We start from the raw sequence: 21,013 nt of genomic DNA on the forward strand, positions 1-21,013 counted from the left end.
AATTGATTTTCTAGAAATTAAGTGCCCTCCTGAGCTGTCCAAGCAGAGCTGGATGTCAAGGAAAGGCAATTCCCAATGGGCACCGAGTGCACATCAAAAACAGTAATACTGTGACAGTGTCACTGAACAGAGACATAAACAGAAAGGGGCTAAGTCACACCTGCACAAGCGTGGATTAACATTAGAAAGTTCCAATACGCATAATGAAGCTGATGCAGCACGAACTGCCTACCAGCCATGCTCGCTGCACTAGGCTTCTGGAAAAAAGCAACCCACAGCCATTTCAGTGCGTGGCAAACTCAAACCAAGCCAGAACCGCCGCTGATTAGAACCTTTACATCTGCCACGCTTCTGACACTTACGCAAAGGAAGTATTTGACAGAAGTACCGGCTTCCAGACCAAACGCTGGAAGAAAACAGGATGCTTTGCCAACAGGCTTCAAAGACATCTTCACCTTTTTCCCTTGACTTTTGCAACCACAGCAAGATTCTTTTAGATTTAGTTTAGGTGTAATAAAAGTTTTAGATTAAAAGTACTACCTGCTCTGATTGCTGAATTTGCAGACTTTGAAGTTCTTTTCTCAAGGATGAATTTTCCGTCCGCAGTGCCTTTGAAAGCAGACACACAGATAATGAAAGACTCATTTGTTGGGGAAAAAGTGTTAAGCTTGACAGAAAAGTCATTTCTTTTAGAACAAGTGAAAGACTTTGAAAGTCTGAAAGAGACCTCCTCTGCAGCAGTTGGAGCCAAAGTATTCAATGGACTCATTATTCATTACGGACAACTCGGAGTGGACTGCAATCTAGAAGAAGCTAGAGTCCAGAAAAACGTCAAGGTGATGTGCTCCCATCTCTGGCTGTTTAGTAACCTGACAGTTTGATAGTGTGCAACCCTTCCCTAGGACGGGGATGTCAGCGATGCAGCTGGAATTTAGGGACGTTAAGAAAGTGAGCATTGTCTTGGCTATGTCCAGGTAGACACGACACAGCTTTCCAGCAAAACCCAGCTGAAAACAGACAGAGATTTTTGTACTGGCTTTCCGGACTTCTCATCACTAGATTCTTTACAAACAGAACAGGAAGGAAATACCTCTAGCATCATCCCAGAAGTGTCACTAGTTTATAATCCATTTAACCCTTCAGATTACCAACTAAGCAAAAAGATGCAAGAGTCCCATACTGCCAAGTTTTTACAAAACACCCTTTCCCAAAGACAGATTTGTTGCAGATTAGGCCAAACATACAGCTCTGGAGACGTATTTGCTTTATTCCAAAAGACACCAGGTACGCATCCTTGCAAAATCTGCTCTAGACTAAGCAGAGAGAAGCACGTACTGTACGCCATCAATTCTCATGCTTAGCCTATCTTACCAAAGAGATTTTAACCTTATCTCCATGAGAGGCTTTTCCTATTCAAAGGGAATGATCTCAGACTGCACTATGAGCATTCAAACATACACTTTGCACAAGAGCACTTAATCTCTACTTCCCCATAAAAAGATAATATGAGAGATTTTTACCTTCAGCTCCTCCTCTTTATTAGCCACCTGTATGAGTCCTGCCTCAAGCAGCTCTTCAACGGTCTTGATTTTATCATCCCTCTCTCTCATGCTGAGAAATCAAAAGTGAGTATTAGGAAAAAGAGTTAACCTTTGAAGGCAGTTTAGCTATCAACAGTAACCTTGCTGCCAACAAGACTGGATCTTTATTTTAGCCTCTGATTCAAAAGAAAAAAAGTTTCTTACCTTCTTTCCATCTGCTCTAACAAGTCTTTGTTTGCCTATAAAAAACACAATAGCGTGATCATTAGCTGGATCAATAATGGTTTGGGGATTTTAAGAACAGAAATAACTGGAGAGCATTGACTTAACCAGAAGCTTAGTTACCACACTAATCCAGAGGGAAAATAAAGTAGGGGGAGAATGTCCTCATAGCATGTGTGTCTAGTATTGATGCTGGAAAGATGTCAGTCTTTCAGGGGAGGTACAGATCCAGCCCAAACGCCCTGATGATTTTACACTGATGGACTACAGGAGTTCTGGCAACAAGATGCTGTGGGACACAGGATCCCAGTGATCCTAGGGAGTGTCAAGTATGTCAAGCTCTGTGCAGCATCCAATCCATAGCAGCCAGCTCAGTACCTGAAAAATCTGCCTCTCGAGCATTTATCGAAACCACAAGCTCCACCTGAGGCTCGCTTAGCAGAACATTTATGATTTCTCAACAACAACACATTGTGAGAGACCACACGAGAAACATAAGCCAGCTACCAAGAAAAAACAGCCCCACTATTTCAGACAGGACACAAAATCAGGCAGACCCACAGGAATAAGGCTGCAAATCTGGTTCTCCCCCAGAAGAAAGGGAGCCGCTCCAGACAGGGAGCTGCTGGCTAGCAGACACCAGTGCAGAAAAGGAAATAAGTTTCCTGTCCTGCAAGTCTTTTTCCAGTGTTTCAGGAAGTTTTCTCATTCCGCAATGGTACAAACTCAGGGGTGTTCAGAAGAGCTCTCCCAGGCAACACTCGCAAAGGAGATGGGGCTGAGCAACACAACAGCTTTGAAGCTGCAGCATCCTGCGTGCGTACCAGTCAGACTGGCTGCACTAGGTGTGCCGTGGGCAAAAACATAGAAGAGGGACAAAAAGACATCACGACGTAGTTTTCCCATTCCATGGCTCTGTTCTTTGGTTACTACTGGTTTGAGAATTCATTCCAGGATGGAAGAAAACAAGTACGGTAAAGATCTTACTCTGGTCTCTCCACAGCCCAGTAAGAGCTCTCTCCCCTGGAAGGGCTGGTTGTTCATGGGATTTTTTTTTTATTCCAGAAAATTGCCAATAAAACTGGGAGAGGTTGTAGAAATAAGTTCTTGCTTGCATTAAGCTAACATTCTTCAGGGGAGGGGAAAAAAAAAAATCCACATTTTGTTTGGACACTCTTGACTAGGTCTAGAAGACAGTCACAACTGCCTTACTTGAACCCTCCATGGATGAGAAAATACCTAAAAAGCAACAGGCTTTGACACCAACCAGCTCAGCCTAGGGCCAGCTTAAGAAAAAAAATACTTAAGAAGTTAAAAAGAACAGAGGATATTTGATAGAACCTCAGCAAACACTGGCTATACCTGCTCAGACAGGAGAGCGTGCAGCTTCTGAACTTCAGCTTGCAGAGTTGCGTTTTGATCCTTGAGACCCTGGAAGGAAATTTAAACATTGTATCAGTTCAAAACTGCAAACCCTAACTACAGCATTTTCATAACGGCAATGAGGTAATTAAAGAGCACAGGAGTCATTACAGTGAGTTCTTTGGAAGCTACAAGACTACAAAGAGTCCTTTCCCCTTCTTTCTTGCTTTTCTGTATTAATACTTTTGTCCTTATGTTCCCATGAGAAAGGCAGCTGTTACCATCTTTATTCCCTGGCAGAGAATCAGACAGTACCAAGTGTGAGAGGCAAGAGAAAGTGCATTTTCCTCCTAAAGCAGTATCAGCATCATGTCAAGATTTGATAGCTGCCTCTTACAAAACACTCATCTGGCGAAGCAAATGGTCTAGGATCACCTCTCCAGTTCTCTTCAGCTGCCTTAACACTGAGGATGCACAGCAAGGAATTGGCAGTCCAGCAGCAGAGAGGTCTGCACAGCTCCCACACTTTGGTCCGACTGCAGGCTGGAAAGAGGTGAATCGGGAAGACAAACAGCCGTACCACGGACCTTGCCTCTCCTCCAGCATCCCTGCTCCATACAACAGACAAGGCAGCCCGAACAGACAGGCTGCCTGTCTGGATTCCTCACATGTATTTTAAAATCCTCCTCTATTATTGCTTTTTGCTTTTAAAGACTCACTTGGTGCTTTACAAAAGTAAAAAGCAGGACATATGATCTGTGCTTCAGACCCGAAGCCTTACAGGGACAACACAAGCAGGAAGGGACAGCAATGGTGAGGATTAAAAGAATTGCTCTGTTTTGAACCTGGCTTTTCCCTCTTTCATGTGCACGGGAAAAAAGCAGCACTTCCTCAGGTGGAAGCATTTAGTATAGAGCCAGTCTGGCTTATCTTTGGGATCAAAGACAGGAGGAAGAAGAGACTAGAAGGTCACATAATATTCATGCTGAGAGCTCACTATGGATTTCCACAGTATCACAATGATGATGATCTGCATTTAGTTCCCTATTCACTTCCTAAGAGCTGCTAGAATTGCCTCCAGATGATTTTTGCCCTTACTTAGCACGGAGCTGATTTCAGCACATAACCATCCACAACACCTCTAAGGCCTTTTTCCTGGGTAACAGTTACTACAGAAACCATCACACTAAAGGAAGTTCAGGTTATTCTTCCTCATATTCATTTTCACCACTTCACCTGCCATTTTAAAGCGTTCCATCACGCTGAAAGCCCCGAGAGTGTCACTAACTTGAGACCTGCCAACTTACTCAAGCCTGCCACCTCTTCCCACTCCCCTTTCCAGACCATTTATGCACCCATTACCCAGCACACACTTCACTGAAGATTCAGTCGATAGCTTTATTACAAAAATCAACTGAAGTTGTACTTTGCTCCCTATTCTATTAGTTGAGCAAACTTCTTCCCTCTTATTCTCTGACAGCTTAGAGAAACTACAGAGCCTTGCAAAGGACTCTCATCAAAACCTCTTTGAAAATGCCACTTTAATACGTGAATCAAGTTTACTACCTGCTTGCTAACACCTTCAAAGAGCTCCAGGAGACTCATGAGGCACGGCTTCCCCTACAAAAGCATGCTGCCTCTGCCACTGCCCACCCACTCTGTTCCTCACTAGCAAATCTACCAACTCGACATTATGAGATTCAGAGTGAGTGACCTTTCACCAGAAACATCAGAAGAGCAGCAGTACCCAACATGGGCTTTAAAGGAGTTAAAAAGATGGAGTCATCACCTTTCTCAGGAAGCAGGTCTATTTCTAACAGCTAAATTTCAGAAGAAAAAGCCTAAGGTGGCAGAGGGCAAGGAGGAGTTAAGTTGCTCTCTGCGCACACCATCTAGAAACAAGTACCAGCTTTGCTATGCAGACCCCAGATGTCAGAAATAAGAGCTTCGGCAGTTAAGCTGCAGCCTTACGAGAAACAATTTGGAAGAGGGCAGGAGAAAAATAAGCATTTTTACACCTACCTTGACAGGGAAGAAGAAGAAAAAAAAAGCCTGACATGATAATCCAAGCAACAAAGGCTCACACCAAGGCCTTGAAAGTCGTATTAGAAGGCGGAATGCAGGAAAGCCGCAATAACTTTTACTGAACAATCTCCTCTTCCAAATTTCAAAGACCTCACTCTCTGCAACTGCAGACACTCCACTTAACTTGTGTAACCCCATCTCTTACTCTGCTGCACAGTCTGTTGCTGCTACGGTGACATCCCACATTCCTCTTGCCTTGCAAACAGAATACTGTAATTTACCTTAACACCCGAAAGTCAGTTCTATTTTACAAATCAACATTCAATTGTATGAATTGCCCTGCCACCCCCGAGGTCTGGAAAACTTACTGTAAATAAGCACAAGAATAGCTATGCTGTATCTTACCTTGAATTCTTCTTTTGTGTTTGAAATCTGAGCAAGTTCTTCTCGAAGCTGATCTTCAAGAGTTCTTATTTTGTCATCTTTGATGTGAATGCTGAGACACAGTAGAACAGTTAAATATACTTCCTCATCCAAGCCTTACAAAAAGCACCGATTCAAAAGAACATAAAAGACTGACAAACACTGTTTATCAAATCCCAGAGCTATTTACCTTTTCTGCATCCTTTCCAGCTCATGTGCAGCAGCAGCCTAGATATAAAGAGGATTAACACAGACTTAGGATACATCACATGATTCAATCAACCTTTCATTCCACATATTAAAAAGCTACAAGTCATTTGGCCTCTCAGCACATGACTCACCAGCAAGAGTGAAAGGGGTAAGCTTGTCTTCACACACTTTTAAAACACCAATATATACTAGGCAAGCATGCAATTACACAAAGGGAAGAAGATGTCGAAGAGATTCATTTGACAGCCAGGATTATTTCTAATTAAACACTTCATTTCCACCTCTGTAATGAGCAGGCCACATTGCAGTTACAGAGGGACAGCATTTTGTTTGGTTCTGAAAAGATATCAATGGTGATGCGGGGGGGGGGGGTATGTGCTTTTGGGGTTTTTTAGAGGGATGCTTATGACCCTTGTATGCAAACGCCAGGACTGCATACTCAAGCACAGTTGTGTTCACTCCCGTGTCGTGTCCTACACTCCGCATGCCTGCAAATCTAAACCAACAAAGCAATTTGCTTCAGTAACATGGATATCCAAGAAAGAGTTCGCTGGTGAAGGAAGGGTAAGAAGTAGGCCTCCCACCAGCTATAAGAACTCCGGGGAATCACGTATTAGCCCAATCTGGCAGCCTCGCATCTTTAATGTGCTTAAGCACAGCTCGCTTAAAGCCAACAGATCTGCATTTGCATTTATGACAGAATAGGTAGTGGGAAGAGAGTAAAATTAAATATTTAATGAAACAATTATGTTACCTGTTCATTTGTCAGAGCCTGTAACTTCTGCACTTCTGATTGCAGGGATAGGTTCATATTCTGTAAGACCTGAAGGAAGAAGAAAAAGAAAAATAGTCACACTTTGCATAGAGACAGTATTTCAGGTAAGTTCATGCTCTAGTGCGAAGTATTTCAGGTTACTTTTTGAAGGACTCTAGAGGTAATAGCAATGAAAAACCTCGAGCTTTTTTATCAACAGCTTCCCAGCATCAAGTATTGGCCTTGCCTGGAAGAACAAAGATTAGCAGACTTGTAGCTGAAACAGCTGTTTCTAGACCCAAAGGCAGCAGCCTTGCAGGCTTCATTTTGTACATGCAGCCAACGAGCCTCTCCCTGTATCAGCTGGCATTTACACATGCTTTTATTGTACCTTGAGCTCTTCCTCCTTGCTGGTTAAGTTGGCATGTTCATTGCCTAATGAGTCCTCCATCTGCTTTATCTGTTTGTCCTTTTCTGCAATCCTGCACAAATGAGAAATGATGACATATCAGTACTAAAAGGTCTCGGATGAAAGTGGTACATGAAGCATCAGGCTAAACACAAAATACATGCTGGCCCTTAAGTCCAGCTCCTACTCTAAATCCTGCTGACAGTACACTTTGGGTCCAAAAGCTTTTCCATCCGTTTTAAATGCTGTTGGCTTGCCAAAAATTTATGAGACATTCTCTAGCTCTGAAACGCAACAACTACCCCGTCTCCCAAAGGGAGAAAACTCCTGGCACAGCCATATAGCTCAAATATTAACAATTCTCTTGGTCACGCACATTCCTGCACGCTGCACTGATCCCTGCACACAGGCAGTGGTAAACAAGAGAGGAGACATTGCTTTCTGTGTAGCATATAGAGCCACGTACAACGGACTCCAAACCTGAGGCCAGACACGGAAGGGAAATCCGCAGGAAACTGTTTCCCAGCTCTCAAGGCAATCTCATGGTGAGAAGTTAAAAGCATAGACAGCAACATTTCCTTCACCAGTTCCTCCCATACACACTGCACGTGCATGGAGGAAAGGTGGCACACATTAAAAGCCAGTAACGCCTCCCAGATACCAGAGGAAATGAATGCTCACACTTTGTGTAGTTCTTCTGCCAGGACTGAAGCTGAGGTCTGCAGAAGGAAAAAAAAAAAAAAATAGCTGAAAGTAAAGCAAGTCAAAGAATCATCATCTACAGTGAGCCAGGAATAGCATTTGTAAGATTTGTCTAGTTATTTTAAATTGGCACAGGATGCTTCCAACTGTTTCCTGGCTAAGGAACATTGAAGGAATACCAGCACATATTAATGTCACTTCCCCTTTGGCCTAAGGCAACATGAAGGGAAAAAATAACCATCTTATTTGCCCTTTACCAGATTCAAACAAGCCACGGGGATCACCAGCACTTGTCTCCCAAGGATCAAGTGCTTTACGGGACATTGTGCTAACAAACCACTCAAATTTAAAAAAAGAAAACCCTGCACAGTGCATCGGGACTTGTGTGAGGAATAGAAACAGCAGCATAAAATCAGCAAGTGGTATTTTTCCCCCCTGGAAAAAGCCTATTCCTATGTGGTCACCCACAACGGGGCAGGAGAGACCCATCACACTGGTTATCAAGGCATCAAGGGACCTCTGAAGGCTGCTTCACATCCAGTTTGGTAGCAGCCATGCCAGAACTTCCACGTTCATTTGTGCTTCAGATACATGGTTCTCCTTATCCAGCCTTATCCTCCTCCAAAATCCTGGATCTCACAGATGTTGTGCCCATGGGACCCTATAGCAATTCCTATACTGCCTTATCCAGATCATACCATAGAGAACACCATCAGAGGGGGGAAAAAAGCTGGGGGGGGGGGGGTGGGGTGGAACAGGACACGGACAAATAGTTCCAGTCCCTGAGGATCTCCTTAATGACTAAAGCAGTTTCATCAACCCTGATGTCCAGAGTGGTATCCAGTCCGACCTCGCTTCCCCAAAGCACTATTTTCACACCCACTGCCCATGGTGGAAAAACAGCCCTGCGTTTTCATGGCCAGCGGGGCTACATGGGGAAAGCACACACCTCCTTCCAACAGCCTCCTTCTGTAACCCAGAGCTAAAAAGTAAAATTTCCCTAGGGATTTATTTTCAAAGCCCTTTTAAAGGACTGGGATGAGAGGAGTAGGTTATGAAGATGCTGTAAATCCAGAGTGCCTCTTCCTTCACTACTTTCCCCACCCAAGGGGTTAAAGCACTTCAAGCAAAGCCAGATGACACATTTTCAGCCTGATGTCGAATTTAATCAAACTACGTCAAGCACGTCCATGATTAAAAGAACGCAGCACCCAACTGCATAGGAACAGTCTCCACTCATGCCCACAGAAGTTACGGCCTTTCTGAGCTGATTTCTGTGACCTAGCTCTACATGGAAGCAACTTCAGGGACCCAGAGGTTTTACACAGTGTTTACAACAGAAATCATTTCTCAAAGAAACTAATCAAGCTAAAATTTCAGAGATTAAAAGAATTGAGAAAGGCTTTGTGCAGGTTCGGTGGTTTTTTGGTGTTTTTCTTTTTTCTTCTGCACAGAAATCACCACTGGAATGAACAAACAGCTTTATGTGCGAGCTACCATAAGACACTGTTTCTCAACCTGATGCACAAAGGAAAAGCATGATCAGGTGGTTCACAGGAGGACTGCAAAAAGACCAGAGAACCACAAGACAGAATTGTACACATGCAAAGCTCCAGAAAAAAAAAAAAACCCACTTAGAAAGGTATTCTACTCTTTGGTTATACATGAAAGCCACTACAGGAGGAAATAAGTGGATTTTTTCCCCCCAAAAGGATAGCAGAAGCTTAAGTTTTAAACCAGTTGGAGAAACATTAGAAAAGAGGATGCTAACAAGTCTCTGCTTTCAGCATTACTTCTCATATCCAGCTACAAAAAAAAAAATCTGACTTTCATTAAAAGTTCACAATTCATGACTACAAAAGAAAGTCTGAGAACATGCTGTACCTGGGCTGCCATTTGTGAATGAAACTTCTGAAGCTGAGCATTCAAAGCATCATTCTGCTCTATCAGCTCCTTGTAAGAGAGCACAGAAAGAAAAGCAGGCTGAGATCTGCAGCTAGTCAACTTTTGCTAGGATTAGCTCTTAGCCATGATTACGTTAGTAAGAACAGTTTAGCATTTACATGTCAGACACTTCAAAGACGCTATTTTTCTCCCCACTAATATCAATCAGTTTGAATGGAAGCATAAGAACCTGTTCTGTATCAAGAGAAAAACATTCCCTGCCCCACCATACACCATTTGGTTTCCCTGAAGCCCTCAACAGCTCCGTCCACACTGCCTCTCACCACTTGATGCCAGGAGAGGAGAGAGCACTCCAGAAGAGCTCACACAAACATCAAAGGTACATGGTTGCTCTTCCACCATCTTCCCCAGACCACAGCATCACTTCACAGCTTGGGAAATGAGCTGGGTCAGCATATTTTCCTGACTGGCCCGGAGTGCTTCTCACGTCTGAGACGGCCCCAGACCTCCTCACAGCACCACACACAAGGTCTCACTTCATAAGCTGCTGCATGATAGACTGGCACACAGCTTTCCCATTCTTTATTCAGTGGGAAAGCTTTACTAAAGCAGCATTTCAAGGATATTACTGTGTTTCCATAGGCACAAAGTGGGAGGAAAAAAACCAAACCCTTAAGATACTTCAGCAATACTACCTGCACCTGCATTTGCATGGAGTCCTCCGCAGTAGCTCTCTTTTGCTCAGCCTCCATTAACTGCAACATCCTCTGCTCCAGCTGCTGTTTTGACACCATTGTATCAGTAAGTTTACTGTGCAAGCTCTGGATTTCATTGTCTTTGGCCACAAGCTTATTCTGCACATCTGTAGCAGAAATGTCAGGATTTTAATTCAGAAGTAAATTTTTAACTTTGGGGGAAATAATTTTCACTGTAAACGGGGAGGCTGATTAGAAGCCTCGTTCCAGCAAGCCAAGGTTCAGCTCTCTCATCAGTATTCAAACCGGTTAGTTAGTATGTAACATACTATTTCCCCAGGGTGCTGAAGCAGTACTGACTTCACCTGAGCTTTAAGCCGTTTACTCAATAATGCCCCTTTTTTTACAAATGGCAACAGCCAAATCACTGCAGTAAGCGTTATTTGGGAATTTTGCATTACATGGAAATTTTGTGATACATGCCTTGTTGCGCTGCTTCGTGTTCTGCTGTTCTTTTCCTGAGATAAGCCTGGATTTCTTCCCATCTTCTCTCTGCTTCCTGCTGCTGGACCTTCACATTGAAGAGAGAGTTGATGAAAAGAAGTCTAACCTTTAATTTATTTTGAAACATTCAGAGTGCATCTCTTCAGTGCTGTTCCCAAAACATATGGCAATGAAGTAAAATTGTTTCTTGTTTCCATTAGGGCACATCAGAGAGACAGAGTGCCCTGTAATCCTCCTCCTAGAGTAGTTTAGCCTATTAATTTGAAAGGCAAATTGTGAACAGGATTTCATTATAGGCTCTTAACAGGATGGTTTCCGTAATATGAAAGTGTAGCATCTTTGCCCTGCAAGTTCAGAATTAACGCGAGAAGCCAGACTAGCCATGCATCACATAAATCTGCATCTAGTAATTAAAAGATGTCTCAACTCTAGATACCAAGTCTCCATCTGCAAGGGCTAGAGGCAGGGAGAACTTCTGGTAACTAAGACTTAATTGCAAACATGAAAAAAGTAATGAGCTCTGGATTGGCATTCTCACCCGAAAATGCTAATTTTTTTTTTTTCAGAAGAGAAACCAATACTAAAGACTTTTTCTTCCAAAGAAAAGGAAAGAGATGCATCCAGAAGCCAGTCCATTTACTTTAACTCTTAAAAAAGTATATTTATTTAAAAATTTAAACATACATTTAGGCAAAAGCACGTAGTTTCAAATAAAAAAATCACACAAGGACAATGCCATCTGGATGAACGACTCCAAAATATCAAATCTTGCTGGAATTGTACGCTCATAGAAAGCAAAGTTCAACATCACCAGTTAAGCTTTTTAAAGATATTTACCTGGAAGGGTAAGTTTCACTTCACAGGGAGGTCTGTAATCACTCAAAACCCAGAGTACTGAATAAAAACATTAAATAAACCCATAGGCTGGCTCAGCCTATCTGAAAATAGATACTTGCACATATAAAGAAGACAGAGAGATTTAGCGGCCAGGGAAACAGCTAAAGTGATTCTCACACACCTCATCCCGCCCGACTCAGAACTTGGCTCAGATAAAGCCTTGAGCGCAACTCGACAGGCAGAAAAAACCCAAGTCACCTTTAGCTGAGCAACTGCCTGCTCTGCATTCTTCTTCTGGAGCTCCTCTTGCTGCAGCTTACTGCTCTTCTCTCCCAGCTCATTCACCAGCCTAGCATAATCCTGGCGCAGTTTGTTCAGTTCAGCCGACTGCCTAAAAATAAACATTTTCACAGCTTTTTTTTTTTCTTTTTTTTTTTAAAACAAGAAGCATAGGCCATAACAACAGCTACTCAAATATCGATACCAAGTCCTATATTTGCAGCCAGAGGGCTTACTGGGTGGGTTTCCCCCCCCCCCCCACACACACACTGCTTCATCCTAGGAAAGGGATGAGGGTCAGATATTCTTGGCCATCAGCACAGCAGCTACAACCCACTGAGTCAGAAACAGAAGGTCAGCAATAAGCCACAAACATCAGTTCCTTGAAAACGTTTGCAAGCTGATGGACATAATTTGGACAGGCTTATGTAAACTAAACAGGCTCAGCATAAGGAAAGGTCTCACATTGAAATCCACATTCCTGTCCTCTTCCTGTAAAGGATTATTGATTTCAGACTTACTCAAGACTATTCCTCCTGGACTACTAACTGCACGCATCTCTTCGGACTATATGTTACCTTCATAAGTTAACAGATAAGTCAAGGCCAGGAGGCATCTGATGCACTCTCTCAAAGAGAGAGGATGCATTTGTATAGCCCAAGGGAAGAATTTTAAAAGGCTCCCCTTTGTGTCTAAGCAAATAAAAAGCATTTTATTTGCTTATCTCAAGTTTGCCTGAATTATGGATTTTAAGATAACTGTCTGTCTAAGAGATAATGATGCTTCATTTCTACGGACACCTGAAATCAAGGTACCAGTACCCTTCTCCAAGCGCTCGTTATATCGACCTGCCCCAGCAGGACACACGCAGGGAGCGGAACACACCTCTGCAGAGCTGCACTCAGCAGCGCAGAAGCTGTTAACAAAGACCCATATAGAAGCAGCATCTCTGCAAGAACAGCATAGCCAGAAAAGGAAGATACGGAGCCCTTTCCAAGTCCTGACAGTGGTTTTGACATTCTAGTCTCCAACAGTAACAAATCAAATATCCGAGAGCATATAAAGTGTCAGTTTTGCTTTCTATAGGCAGGAGCCCACTGGCAGCAATTCACCCGTCTGACTATACACCTCACCAGGGTGCTCAGCTTTTACCACAATATATACAATCCTCTCTGCCAGCTCAGGGGCAGCCTAAGTCATAACTCACAAAAGACAAAACCTCAAGATGCCTTTTTGTTTCTCCAAACATTTGCAACACCAGCAGATAAATCCCAAGTGCCACCCCAGCGGTATCGTTAACTGCAGGATGTTTTCTTATTTTAAGACTGATTTATAAGTTTAGAGCTGTTGTTCTCCCAAGAGGCCAGCATCAGCACCTCTCCTAAAGCCCCAGGGGAAAGGACACATACCCTGCCAAAAACACCAACTGTGGCTGAGCACTTCTGCACTTCTTTCTGTCAAAGCCTCAGCACCCACTCTCTAAAAAGCTCAGGCTTCAAACTGATAAAAGACAGCTACCTGCTTTGAAAGCAAATACAAACAGCTACCTCCCCAGCCCAAAATATCTGTGTTCCTAGTTTAACCACAAATTCAGAGACAGCCAAGGAGATGGAAACAAAAGGAGCAGAAGCCAGAACAACTCTTCAGGGAAGTCTTAAACACACACATCGCTCCAAGTAGCTGCTAACATACTTGCTCTCCATTTGATTGGTAGAAGTACTGACAGCATCTCTCAGGATACCATTTTCCTGCTTCAGGTGGCTTATTTCTGCCTCCATCTGCTCACGGAGTTGCTGGAACTGATGGGGAAAGAAAGATCAATTCCAAAAAAGGTTAAACTAAGGAGCAATAAAAGTCCCCAACAACCTGTATTGATATCACAATAGTTTAAGTAAATAAAACTAAGTGGATTTTTTGGGAGAGGGGCAGCTTTATGTCCTTCCTCACACACCCACTCTTAAACTGTGCAACTCAGACCTTCTTGCTCAAATAAAAGCACCAGTTTCCTTTTATACCAGTGTATCAACCTATTTATCAAGGCAATCTTTTTTTTGTTTGTTTAAAAGACTACACAAGCATTACTTAGGATACTGATGGCTCAGCTGTATAACTTTAGATACTTGTCAATAACTGAATATCAATATTGCTTTTCCAAAGGGAAATAAAATAAAAACATACTGTGAATTAACATTAGAAGTTTACAAAGCCTTTAAACAAAGCAGAAAAAGTATAAAATAACTAACAATACACAAGTTATAGCATGTCAACTGCAAAAGGCTAGTCCTCATCTGATATCCTGAAGTCAAGATTACGAAATAGATCCTTTATTTAGGCCATAATATGCTTTGATTGCATTTTCAACATGGTTCCAAACTGAGGCAGAAAGAAGCCCTGATAACCCAAGGCTACTTCAGAATAGTGCAAACAAAATCAAAAGACAGGATTCAAAGGGAAAGAAAGGACTCTGCATATGCAGATGACAGCATAGCTGGTCTTACAGCCCAACAGCCTGCTTTGAAAATCCTCGAGCACGTACAGCTATAATACTTTCTTCCTCTACCAGTGCCAGTTTGTAGATATGGCTGACACCATTTCCCAGACCCAGTTTCATCAAATGGCTGACTCACCAATGAGTATTTTGTATATTAAAAAATTCAAACAAACGTTTGCGTAACAACCACAGCAGGAGACAGCAGTCCCTTGTAGGGCAGCCACCTCCAGCTCAGCACCACCACATGTAACAAGCTGGTCCTTGGACGTTTGCTGGGGGCTTCTTCCCCTCCTCTCCTTTTTTTTTTTCCTAATGCCAACAGATATACAAGATCCCAACAGAAACAGGGGCACACACCCCATGTAACTGGAAGCTTTGACAATTAAGTTTCAGCTTCTTTGCAATGCTACAGCACATCAGCAGAGGGAGCAGAACCAGAGCACCGGTTCCTCTGCGCATCCTTTCTCCAGCTTTGCCTGCGACAGCAGCATTTGCAAAAGCCACCCAGTCGTGCCCAGATCTGCTTCGCCCAGCCAGCAGTAAGACTCTCTCGTTATGCAGTTGTCTATATAGGTTCAAAGGAAGTATAGGAAAACGTAGTTCTGCTCCAAAACTGCGGAGATGCTACTCTCCAAAGTGCCAAGACAGAAGATACAGTATTTAAAGCTGGAAAGTTCACACGCTGGGCTTGATGCTGTGACATTTATACAGCAAAAAAATACTAGAATGTGAAATCTAAGCACCAGTCAAGTTGGTATAAGAGGGGCTATTTTTCTTAGAAAACCTGATGTTAAACTTTTTAATCTGATGAAACCAACTCTTCTGAGGTCACTCCATTACAACAGAACTTCAGGAGAAAGTCACAAGAGTCTTAAAAAAATGCAAGCATCAGCCCTCCAAGTATTTTCAGCAAAGCACTTTCCCAGGCAATGATATTTCTTGTATATTATGCTACGTTGTCACTCTACTATAATTTAAAAAATGAAATTTATCACCTGGTAAATGATCATCAGCATTAGTGGCTCTCTTGAGTATTTCAATTAGACTTTACACTTTAATTGAATAACATTTCAGCAGAGTACCATGAAGGAAGAGTAACCAGATCAGATACAGGCTGTCTAGCTAGCACTGGTCTTTTACTGACTACAGAAGCCCCCTGTAAGAATGCCTTGTCTTTCTTTTAAGTGAGGAAACTGCCACAAAAGTTTCCCATCCTCATGCAGATGGGTTATACCACCAGCTACCAGCACACTGCATTCAAGGCTCAGGGTAACTAGTGAAGCCAATTTCTGTGTGAGCAAACAACAAATGCTGCACCCTGGCTAAAGCAACAATTTCTCAGCACTGATCTGCTTGTGCATGAACATCAACTCGAACAGTTTTGGTAAAGCATTTACCTTTATCTTCATCTGCTGAGATTCTTGGTAGCTAACATGTATTTTACTCTGAAAAGTGCCGTGCTCCTTTTCTAGAGTGTTGATGCGCTCTCGCATTTTCGCTGTAAGCAAGCCGTTTCTCTCCTTTTCTGCAACCAGCTCCTTGGGTGGGAGTGAAAGGAAAAAGGGAAAGTTGTAATCTACTGCTCCTTTCTAGAGTCTAACAGTCAGTGTTTTAAGATAACTAAAAATATAGCAAGTGTGCATCAAACCAAAGTCAGCATCAAGCTTTGCTCATAGAAATTACAGCATTAGACCTGACCAAACTTCCAGCACCTTTATGAGGATTTAGGATTAGCATAATATCACATTTATTAAAAAGAGGTTTACCAATTTAAACACTGATCTTCTGTTGTCTCAGAAGAGCTGGAGTCTTATTTCTACCAAGTTTGGCCAAATTACACAGAGTCCTAACAATTAAAACCACTGATATCACACAGGGCAGAGCTTAGATTTTCATCCCAAGTTTAGCAAAATGGAAGAACACAGGTAAAGAACTGTGGCAAAACAACAGAGCCTTTTAGAGGAAATAATTGCTTTGTAGCAGGTTGCAGAGCCAACCGTTTTGCCAGGAGATGGGCTATTAGTACCCAGCAACAGCCAGAGGAGCCCTGAATCCCACCAGCATGATGCCATATTATAGCTTTAAAATGAAAATACACATCGCTACTTAGATTAATCATTTATTAGCCCGTAATTCAACCCAGACACCTGAGAAATCCATAGAGCTGCTCCTTTGCAATATAAATGCACTTGCTGTAGTAAGCAGAAACATTAAGTGCAGCTTTCAGCAAGCTCCCATTGCAGAACGAGGTATTTGTACCATCTAAGCTTCAGGTGTCTCCAGCTACGCAGCACAGCACGCAGCTCCTTACAGTGCCAGGGAGCCTTGACACATAATTTAAGTGCTCTAAATTATTAGCCTGAATACCCTCCATCTCTTCAGAGTAATTATAGCTTTTTCCACATTTTCATTTAAATAAAAGCTATTCTCTCTTTTAGATCCAACTTACTAGCTTCAGGAGGCTGTTCCCCCTGAATAAGTGACACAAGTTCCGAAGCCCATGTTCACAGAGGCATTTAGGAACTTGAGTCACACCGGAAGTTTTAAGTCACTTCTGCAAACACAGTGTAAATAGCTTGACACAAAGCTTTCTCCATGTCACATTTGCATCTGCTAAGATGCAACAAAAAGAAGGGTACCAGGACATATTGCAGCTTCCTTCTACCCCTCCACCAATTTCACCATCCATTGGCAGTCCTCACTAACTCAGCTACCCTGTCAAGGCAGCGCCAGAGATCCTGGGAAGATTAACTTTCACCTAGCTTGTGTTTTGCCAAATACCTCCGAGGTCAGGCGCCTCTTGCTCTCATTTATCCTCTCCAGTTATCATCTTTATCAACACCCCTGCAGGAACATCTCTGCACCTTAAAGTCCCTCCGTAGCTTTTGGCAGTGTTTTCAGAGAAACACATTAATTAGAAGGTAAGAGCTTTTTGTCAGTCAAGCTGAGCTTTTTCCCTTGTTTATCCTGATACTTTAGCACTGCAGCAAGTTTGCTTTTACCCGTTTTCTCCCAGCTTTCAGGAATGCCCGTTTATTTCTCCTTCTCCCTTCCCTCTCCCAATCCAGATGGAAAAAACCCCCAATGACCCCTACTTCTCCACAGCTCCCGCCTTACCTTCACAAGCACCACTTTGCAGATGTTTTTCCCCCAACCACATTAGCTTCCCCCACAGCCAGGCTCCTTTGTACATTCCCTCTGCTTCTTCAGCAGGAGACAACTTCCCCCTTTCATTCTGCAATCCTGAGCCAGAGTTTCTTTTTCCCCCCCAAACACATCACAAGTCCTTTCTCCCTACAGTTACATATTGACTGTATATTTACATATCCCAGACCTCTTGATCCCACCCGCAAATATACACCTACCTGTGCCCTGCCAGGAGCTCACACAATACCCACTCCCTTCTTCCCTTCTCATCTGCCAAGGTTCCCAACTCCCATGTCCTCTGGCCACTCTGCTCCCATCTTTAGCCACCCAGCTTTCTGTGCCCAACTTGTCCCACAACGCGACCTTCCTGAGCCTAATGCCCACATGCTTCCAGACTAGCCAAAAACATAAGAATTTTCCCCCCAAAAGCCTCCAATTCACTCCATATCTGCCTAATTATTTGTTCTACCGTAACTGCTTTCCTCCAAAACCTTCATAAAAAAAGTAGTCAAGTTTCATAAACTAGTCTTGACAGTGGTGCATCAGCATCCCTGTAAGTCTAAAGCAATCAGAGCTGCAACTCAAGGGGCTAAGCAGGCAGTCTACACTTTCTGTAACCTCCTTCTTGAAGAAAACTGATCATTGCTCTGCCTAGAAGCACACAATCATGTGAATACTAGAATATGTACCAAGTTAAAACTGCAATACAGAAAAGGTGTTTAACATTTGCATCCACAAAACCGTATTATGCTCATGAAGGAAGTGTTTTTAAAGTAACCTTTTGAAAAGAAAAATAGTCTTAGCTTAAGAGTCTCAGTAAATGAACTCTCTGGAAAAACTACTGGAAAATAACTGCGTAAGTAAATACATCAATAGCGTCACAACAACAAACATAGTGTCTTGGTAAGCTTTCCCAATATAAAAAAATCCCACCTTTCAATTTATACTAAGCTCAGTAAACCAGCATTTGCTGGCTGCTAGTCCTACAAGCCCCTGGCTCCTCTCCCATGGCTTGCTCTACGCCTGAACCTCTTTATACTTACCTGGGTTAGCTGCTTGCACTGCTCCTTTGCAGCGGCTGCCTCCTCCTTCATCACAGCAAGCATTTTCTCTTTGTCTTGTAGCTGATGTACAGCTGCAGCCGACTCAGCCTTGCTAGCCTGCAGCAGAAGTACATCAAAATGACTGTACATGCCAGAAGTACTTGCACAGCACACTAGCAAGCAGCAGAGCAAACTTGAGAGGAAGGAACACCCCCTCCTGCCCCCAAATTGTCTGTCTGCATGGCGTACATGGCACCACCAGTACCTAATTCTGCTGCTAATGGATCCTGCAGCACCGATTTCATTAGACAAGGAAATGCATTTTCAAACGCACTGAAACCAATTAAGAGAATAAATGGGCTCTTAAGGTGCTTCCGTGTAGGAAGAGAGCTGCTGTGGTGGCACTGGGGAAAACAAAGAACAGCCATTAAGAGAAATAAATGAAAAAGACACAGAGATGCTGAATCATTCAATAACTGAGGTTGGAAGGGACTTCCAAGATCACCTAGTCCAACCCACACTCAAAGCAGGTATAATCCAAACTTAATCTCCTGAAATATCTCGCTGAAAAGGGAACGATGATCTGGTCTCTCCTTCCACCTCACAGGAGAGCCTCCAGTTGACATAATTACATTTCTGCTGGCACACTGACACACAAAGTTTCAGAGATACTACAGGGAAGAGAACTAGAGGAATGATCTCCACAGTCCTGCCACCTGTATACTGGTCCTAAAAATGAAGTAAATGCAGTAAGGAGCAAACCTAAACGTTTGTGCTCAGACTTCACTCAATGAAGTCTGATAACTGCAGAAGCAAAGAAGTGTCAGTCCCATAAATGCACTCTGAATTTGTCTGGAAGTTCACCTTTAGCGGTATTGTGTATGTATGCAGTACAAAACACACTGTTAATGTCTTGCATGAGCTACAGATAGGAAAATATTCACATTTCCATCTACAGAAACCTACATTTTTTGGTTGTATACAAACCCAGGAACCCATTTTGATCCTAGAGGTTTAGCTCTAACACCAAACCTTCCTTTAAAAAGCAAGCAAGCTGGCTGCTGTTCCAAATAAAACAGGCAATACCATTGCAAGCGTACCACTACTGAGTTTTCAGTCAAGCACTGAAACAAAGGCCCAGAAAGAACGTGAAGTCTCTGTCCTTGCAGGTTTTCAAGACCCAGCTGGACAAATCTCTGAGCAACTTGCTCCAAATTCAATGCTGAACCTGTTTTGAGGCGGCAGCTGGACTGCATGACCTCCTGAAGTCCCTTCCAACCCAGACTGCGTGATACGCTACTATATTGCGTTAACTGAATTGACGCATATCCAGTTCTGCATTTCTGTTTTGGTACCATATCTGCAGAAGAATACAGAATTGCAAGACCGCAAGTCCTAAAAACAGGACGTTACAAGCACAAAGTGACAATCATAATGAGTCATGGGAGGGAGGAGTAGATATTTTTAAGATATTGATGGTCACCATTCTCTTCTGTCTTAATACAAGAATCAAAAAAGAACTGCTGAGCACTGGCACAGGTTGCCCACAGAGGTTGTGCAGTCTCAGTCCCTGAAGGTTGACCTCAGAGGTGGCCCTGCTTTGAGTACGAGGTTGGACAACAACTAACCCACCCTGAGGTCCCTTCCAAATCTGAACTGCCCTACAATCCTACGAAAAATATCCGAAGAAGTCAGCAGACTAGAATGTATATACTTATAAGATGGAGAGACTTGCCAAACACAGAATGAGCTAATCAAGTGCACAGCCACAGCAGCTTTTTATGAATTTCTACTATAGTTTATCCTATTTACACATTTGTGAAAGTTCACTCCTGAAAGTCACCAGATAGCCTTCCCCCATGCCAACACACACGCGTCAGCTGCAGCAGCAGTCCTACGTTAGATACCTTATTCTCCATGGTTATGTCTGCTCTTTATGAGCAGTCAAAAGCCATCAGGCTGTCTAGTCAGCCCATGGGATCGCAGATGGCAGCACACAGACATCTGACAACTGCTTTCTGCATGCAAAACAAGCAGAGACCAGCTGGAAAAAGTCTTCCAAAGACAGAACGCAGAAATCACAACACAACATTGATATAGCTAATTTGACAGCATCTCTTCCAATTTCTGCTTATTTAATAGTTTTCTCTCCCCCTCCACTCATGGTCATTCACCTTTTGCAGGACATCATGAATTGCACTGGATTTTTCCTTTAACACCTCCACTACGTAACGGGCCTCATCTTCAGTGAAGATCATATTCTTCATGGCCATTACAAAGTCTTTAAATTTTACTTCAGCATTCTCTGCAAGACAGAAGGGAGGATATATTTACCTTGGACTCCATACAGAATTATTTATTTTGCCTCGAAACAGCATGCGACGGGGTATCATTATACATTATATTTAATTTCAGTCAGAAATGCCAAGAAGCAAGAGGTCATGAACATTCAGCAAAAACAACA

At 42.9% G+C, this 21,013-nt stretch overlaps 1 protein-coding gene across 6 annotated transcripts in view; it reads right to left on the reverse strand.

Annotated features, from left to right (window-relative positions):
* KTN1 (kinectin 1) overlaps positions 1-21,013 on the reverse strand; it is a 79,124-nt gene that overhangs the window by 26,390 nt on the left and 31,721 nt on the right. For 4 of the 6 annotated variants that reach the window (XM_050896874.1, XM_050896873.1, XM_050896872.1 and 1 more), the window contains exons 5-21: positions 20,724-20,854; positions 18,550-18,666; positions 15,757-15,897; positions 13,561-13,667; positions 11,848-11,980; positions 10,732-10,819; positions 10,249-10,415; positions 9,533-9,601; positions 7,628-7,665; positions 6,929-7,019; positions 6,538-6,606; positions 5,764-5,801; positions 5,556-5,646; positions 3,126-3,194; positions 1,746-1,780; positions 1,521-1,611; positions 541-609 (exon numbers count right to left, since the gene is read on the reverse strand). In XM_050896874.1, the coding sequence (XP_050752831.1) occupies positions 541-609; positions 1,521-1,611; positions 1,746-1,780; positions 3,126-3,194; positions 5,556-5,646; positions 5,764-5,801; positions 6,538-6,606; positions 6,929-7,019; positions 7,628-7,665; positions 9,533-9,601; positions 10,249-10,415; positions 10,732-10,819; positions 11,848-11,980; positions 13,561-13,667; positions 15,757-15,897; positions 18,550-18,666; positions 20,724-20,854 (1,544 nt within the window). The remainder of the gene's footprint in view (positions 1-540; positions 610-1,520; positions 1,612-1,745; positions 1,781-3,125; positions 3,195-5,555; positions 5,647-5,763; positions 5,802-6,537; positions 6,607-6,928; positions 7,020-7,627; positions 7,666-9,532; positions 9,602-10,248; positions 10,416-10,731; positions 10,820-11,847; positions 11,981-13,560; positions 13,668-15,756; positions 15,898-18,549; positions 18,667-20,723; positions 20,855-21,013) is intronic. The other 2 variants (XM_050896875.1, XM_050896871.1) reach the window with 1 other exon arrangement.

This window comes from Gymnogyps californianus, chromosome 5 (assembly GCF_018139145.2).
Source record: "Gymnogyps californianus isolate 813 chromosome 5, ASM1813914v2, whole genome shotgun sequence".
In the NCBI taxonomy this organism is placed as follows: domain Eukaryota; kingdom Metazoa; phylum Chordata; class Aves; order Accipitriformes; family Cathartidae; genus Gymnogyps; species Gymnogyps californianus.